Here is a 6,013-nt window from a genome sequence, read left to right as displayed (position 1 = left end):
TGTTTCCCATGGTAAGCACAGCAAAGCAAACCGAAAATTGACAGGCAGTCAGTTCTCCAGCAATCCGTTACTTGTGCCTCGAAAAGTCATTCCAGGCCCAGCTCTTTTAACGACCTATTTTAATTAATTCAAGCTGGGCCCAAATTCACTCTTATTTTAATTAATTTCAGCACAGCAAACCTATAACTAAAATCTTTCTGTCTCTTTTAAATCGATGTTTCAGTCAGGGAGGGATCCTGCCCCTCTGCCCTGCCCAGTGAGGCACATCGGGAGTGCCGTGTCCAGCTCTGCCCAGTGCCCTGTCCAGTCCTGGGCTCCTCAGGACAGGAAGGACATGGAGATCCTGGAGCAGGTCCAGCAGGGGCTGTGAGGATGATGAAGGGACTGGAGCATCTCTCTCATGAGGAAAGGCTGTGGGAGCTGGGGCCGGTCAGCCTCGAGAGGAGACAGAGCTGAGAGGGGGCCTCACCCCTGAAGTAAAGAGACTCAGCCAAATTAAATTTAATAAAGAAATCGATTTTATTCCGCGGCTGAAAGATCGGTCACACAGAAAGCCACGATGGAGAAAAGCAGCCCCGAGCCCGGGGTCGGAGCTGGGTGAACACGCACAGATCTGATCTCTATCGCACCAGAGCTCCCAAGTTCACCAATGCTGCTTCGGCTGGTTCCTTCTTATACGGATCTTGGGCACAGTCCAAATCAATTCTATTCTTCTCATAATTTTAGCACATTCATGAAGTTTTCTTGTCCCGAAGTTGGGCTGCACAAAGCCTTTCCTGGGTCTGATGAATTGTCCATCCCGGGTGATGAGTGGGCCATTTCTGGTGATGGAAGGGCCATCTCTGATGAGGGATGGGCCATCTCTGGTTCCCGGAACAGTTGTTCTTAGTTCCTGGAATGTCCGATTCCTTATCAGCTGAGATGTAGATATCAGAAGGTGGTGATCAAGTCGTCATGGTGCAAATGTCCCGGTGATAAGATCTAACCCCACCTAGGTGGAATCCTCACTTATTGTGAGAGAACTTCTTTTAGTGTTGTGAAATTTTTCTCTCAGCCAGGCTGGTGGAGGGATTTTGAAACTCTGTCTCTACATGGTCTGATTACATTCCAGTTTTATACATAATAGCACGAATTACGTACTTTATTTATAACAGGTCCATGACAGAACAATCCCGATTTGCCTTAAAAATAACCCTGGGAATTCAAAAATGCTGCACCCAGGGAGCACTGAAAGAGGAAACGCTGCCGGGGATTGCTGGCAAATGGCCAGCGAGGATTCAGGTATCTCCTGGTGCTGGTGGATCCCTTTTCCAGGCGCTTCCCCTGCCACACCAAGGCCAGGGAAGTCACCCAGGCACTCCCCAAAGAGCTCATCCCCAGCTCGGGGTGCCTACAGGGGTGTCCTCTGATAGGGCACCCCATTTTGTATCTGAGGTGTGACAGCGGCTCAGTGAGCAGTGGGGAGTGGGACGGGGGGCACTGGGGGATACAGGACAGTGGGAGCGGGATTGGGGTCCTGGGGGTGAGAAAGAACCGAGGGAATAGAAAGTTCCAGTCCCCCTGAAGGGGCTGCGGTGGAGCTGAAAGACGAACGAGCAAAAAAGATAAAGGATGTGAAAGTGTTTACACAGGATGATAAACGTTGCCGGAAGCATCAGAGAAAGAGATAAAGGGAACTCCAGTGGGGCTCTTGGCGAGTTCTGTAACACAGGAGGAGCAGCACGTGCCCAAAGCGAAAGTTTGAGGCGAGGTCATTTGGGATATTAGGTCACCCAGTGAAAATGACCCCCGGAAACCCCATTTTTATGACTCTCCAGGGCAATAAAAGAATTGCTGGAAAAAGGTGGAGCCATGCAAATGATTTCCAGGAAAGGTGCTGTTTCTGTGTTAGATGGGGGGCCCATTTTAATGAATATTTATAATTATGGCGGATAAATTATTTTATATTTTATATTTTAAAAAATATTTTATATTATATATATATTTTATATTTTATATTTTAAATTTTATATTTTATATTTTATAATTTATATTTTATACTTAATATTTTATACTTTATACTTTTATACTTTATACTTAATATTTATACTTTATACTTTATACTATTTTATATTTTATATTTTATAATTATGGCGGAAAAATTATGGCGGCAGCAAAGTCTCCCCGACCTGCAGGAGCAGGAGAGACCCACTGTGAGTCCAGCACCGATACAGAATTCCGGCTCTCCGATCCCTCCAGTTCTGTCAGGAAGCTCACTCCGGCCGATTTCGGTATCGGGGGCTGGGGGGACCCCGGGGACACTTGGGGGGGGACAGGGGACCGTGGCATCGGGACTGGGGCCCTGGGGAGACACTGGGGGAGTCACGGGACTGGGACTGGGGTCATGGCGTGGTGTGGGGGAAAGTGAGGGGGACAGGGGATGGTGGGAGTGGGATTGGGGTCCTGGGGGCAGCAGAGGGGACATGGGAGCAGGAGTGGGACTGGGGCCATGGGGGGGCTGGGGGACACCGGGTAGGGCAGGAGCAGGCCCTGGAATTGGGTGGGGTCTTGGGGGGATACCCAAGGGGTCACGGGACTGGGAGGGGAATTTGGGCCTGGGGGCAGCAGAAGTGGACACTGAGGGGTCAGGGAGTGACCCCAGGGTTTGGGTCGGGGTCCTGTGAGGGGCTGGGCTGACACTGGGGGGGCACACGGGACTGGGAGTGGGATTGTAGGGCTGGGGGGCACTGGGAGGACATGGGATTGGGGGTCAGACGGGGCAGCAGTGGGGACATGGCACTGTGGGAGCGGGATTGAAGTCACGGGGGATGCAGGGAGTGAGACAAGGAGTGAGCCCAGTATTTGGGTCAGGGTCCTGGGGGGGATGAGAGGACACCAGGGGGGACAGGAGACTGTGGGAGTGGGATTGGGGTCCTGGGGAGGGGCTGGGGGACACTGGGGGGTGCAGAAGTGTGCCCAGGATTTGGGATCACAGTCCCAGGACGTGTCCAGGGGGCTCCTGACTGGGGCTGCCTCCCCTCCCCTTGGGCTGACCCCACTCCCCTCCCCAGCCTCTCACCAAGGAACCCTCCCCATGTCCCCTCATGTCCCTCAGTACCCCCTCAGTGTTCCCTCAGTGTCCCCTCTGTGTCCCCTCTATCCCTCAGTGTCCCCTCAGTGTCCCCTCTGTGTCCCCCCAGTGTCCCCTCTATCCCTCAGTGTCCCCTCTGTGTCCCCCAGTATCTCCTCAGTGTCCCCCCAGTGTCCCCCAGTATCTCCTCAGTGTCCCCTCTGTGTCCCCCAGTGTCCCCCAGTATCTCCTCTGTGTCCCCTCAGTGTCCCCTCTGTGTCCCCCAGTGTCCCCCAGTATCTCCTCTGTGTCCTCTCTGTGTCCCCTCTGTGTCGCCCCAGTGTCCCCTCTGTGTCCCCCCTGTGTCCCCCCTGTGTCCCCCAGTATCTCCTCAGTGTCCCCTCTGCGTCCCCTCAGTACCCCCTCAGTGTTCCCTCAGTACCCCCTCAGTGTTCCCTCAGTGTCCCCTCTGTGTCCCCCAGTATCTCCTCTGTGTCCCCTCTGTCTCCCCTCTGTGTCGCCCCAGTGTCCCCTCAGTGTCCCCCCTGTGTCCCCCAGTATCTCCTCAGTGTCCCCTCAGTGTCCCCCCTGTGTCCCCCAGTATCTCCTCAGTGTCCCCTCTGTGTCCCCCAGTGTCCCCCAGTATCTCCTCAGTGTCCCCTCTGTGTTCCCCCAGTGTCCCCTCTATCCCTCAGTGTCCCCTCAGTGTCCCCCCAGTGTCCCCCCTGTGTCCCCCAGTATCTCCTCAGTGTCCCCTCTCTGTCCCTCTGTGTCCCACTCAGCTCCCCATGGCCTCTCCCCTCCATGGCTCCCCTGGCTCACACCCTGGCCCTGCTGGCAATGACTGTGGCCACTGCGGCCATCGAGGTGGTGCCCCTGGACATGGCCCAGAACTCCTTCGATGACCAGTACCAGGGCTGTGGCCCTGCCATGGCCGCGGCGTTGCCGGCCCTCAACCGCTCTGAGTTCCAGCAGAACCCTCTGTTCGCCGAGGTCTGGGCGAAGGCCAAGGCCAAGTGGCAGGAGAAGGGGTCCTGTGTGTCCCCTCTGTCATCCCCAGCCCAGGCCATCGCCCTCATGGCCTACACGATGGATGACCTGCACGAGCAGTTCAACGCGGCCGTGCGCAAAGCCGGGAGCTCCCCTCGGGAATACCGGGACAACTTCCACTTCAAAGCGCTGCATTTCCTGCTGACCGACGCCCTGGCGGAGCTGAGGGACATTCAGGGACGGCAGTGCCGCTGTGTGATCCAGGCCGTGAGCGGGCTCCGGTTCGAGGCACTGTGACACCGTCCGGTTCGGTCAGTTCCTGCCGATGTCGCCCTGCGGAGGTGACGGTCACCGTGGAATGGACGCCGTGTTCCAGGTGGACACGCGCCACAGCGTGGATGTCCAGGATTTCTCCTCTGATCCGAGCAAGAAGCAGGTGCTGATCCAACCCTTCGAGACCTTCAAGGTCACCTTTGTTGTCCGGGATGGGGACAAGGTGCACATCATCCTCAACTCCACCGGGACCCACAGCAACCACGAGTGGCTGCGAGGTGATGCCACGGGGACAACCTGGGGGGACAGGGACACTCAGTGAGGGCTGGGGACAAGGACACACAGGGCTGGGGACACCCATGGCCAGGAGGGGACAGGGACAGCCACTGTGGGTGGGGGACAGGGACACCCAGCGCGGGGGACAAGGAGAGGGACAGCCTTTGCTGGGCACAGGGGATGGGGACACCCAGAGCCAGGTGAGTGGGACAGGGACATCCAGTGCTGGGGACGCCACTGGGGCTGGGGGGACAAGGGCACAGGGAACAGGGACCCCGTTATGGCCCCCTCTGACCCCTGACGCCCTCAGGGCCCCCCTGCCACCCCTGTCCCTCCCCCAGGCCCCCATGACCCTCCTCTTTTTCCACCCAGGTGGGAGCATCCCCAGGGACCCCCCCCCACCTTGGGGGGCTTCTCTTGGCCACCGTGGCCATGGCAGTGACCACCAGAACCCTCTGAGCCACAAGGCCTCCAAGGTCACTGTGGTGTTGGTGGCCACTGTGGCCACCATGATCATGAAGGTCACTGTGGTGTTGGTGGCCACTGTGGCCACCATGATCATGAAGGCCACCAGGACCCCCAGAGAAATGAGGCCACCACGGCTATCAAGGCCACTCTGGCCACCGTGGTCACTGTAACTACTGAGTTTGGCTCCTATGACCACTGTGGCCACTCTGGGCATTGGGACCACTGAGGTCATCACCGTCACTGTGGCCATCGTGGCCACCGTGGTCACTGTAACTACTGAGGCCACTGTGGCCAGTGTGGTCACCAAGGTCACCGTGGCCACCACAGCTGCTGTGGCCACCGTGGTCACCAAGGTCACCGTGGCCACCACAGCTGCTGTGGCCACCGTGGTCACTGTAACTACTGAGGCCACTGTGGCCAGTGTGGTCACCAAGGTCACCGTGGCCACCACAGCCGCTGTGGCCACTGTGGTCACTGTGACTGTCCATTCCCACCCGCCCAAGGGGACGGGAGCCGCGCTTTAGCCCAGTCCGGAGCTGCGGGAAGGAGCCAGGCCCTGAACGCACCCGGCAGCACCGCTGAACCTCGAGCCAGGGGAAGTGTTGGGCAACTTTGTCAAAGAGGAAGAGCTCAGGGCAGGGGTCACCACCCCACGGGTCAGCGCTGCCCAGTGCAGTTAAAAAAGGGTTAATGACCAGTTAGGGGCCAGTTCCAAAGTTCCTGATTTGAGGCGACGCAACAGAAGAGGCATTTGGGGGACGAAAACCAACCAACCAAACAAACAAAAAGAAAAAAAGGATGGAAAAAGAAAATAAAGGAAAGGGATAAAGGAAACAGAGAAAGAAGAAAAGGGGAAAATAAAGAAAAATACAGAGGAAAATAGAGAAAAATAGAGAAAACACAGAGAAATGGAGAAAAAAGGAAAAAAGGGAAAATAGAGAAAAATAGGGGAAAAGG

The 6,013-nt window shown here is 56.3% G+C and overlaps 1 protein-coding gene across 1 annotated transcript; it reads left to right on the top strand.

Annotated features, from left to right (window-relative positions):
* The first annotated feature begins 2,141 nt into the window (after positions 1-2,141).
* Positions 2,142-5,226, top strand: LOC120411775 (NAD(P)(+)--arginine ADP-ribosyltransferase 2-like). Its single transcript, XM_039569910.1, is given in 4 exon segments — positions 2,142-2,270; positions 3,832-4,329; positions 4,331-4,630; positions 4,899-5,226. Coding segments are annotated over 3 exon segments (1,104 nt in total). The 5' UTR covers positions 2,142-2,270; positions 3,832-3,853.
* Positions 5,227-6,013: the final 787 nt, after the last annotated feature.

The sequence above is a fragment of the Corvus cornix genome, chromosome 2 (genome assembly GCF_000738735.6).
Source record: "Corvus cornix cornix isolate S_Up_H32 chromosome 2, ASM73873v5, whole genome shotgun sequence".
In the NCBI taxonomy this organism is placed as follows: domain Eukaryota; kingdom Metazoa; phylum Chordata; class Aves; order Passeriformes; family Corvidae; genus Corvus; species Corvus cornix.
Note: the sequence above shows the minus strand (reverse complement) of the source record. Positions and strands in the feature narration are given on the sequence as shown.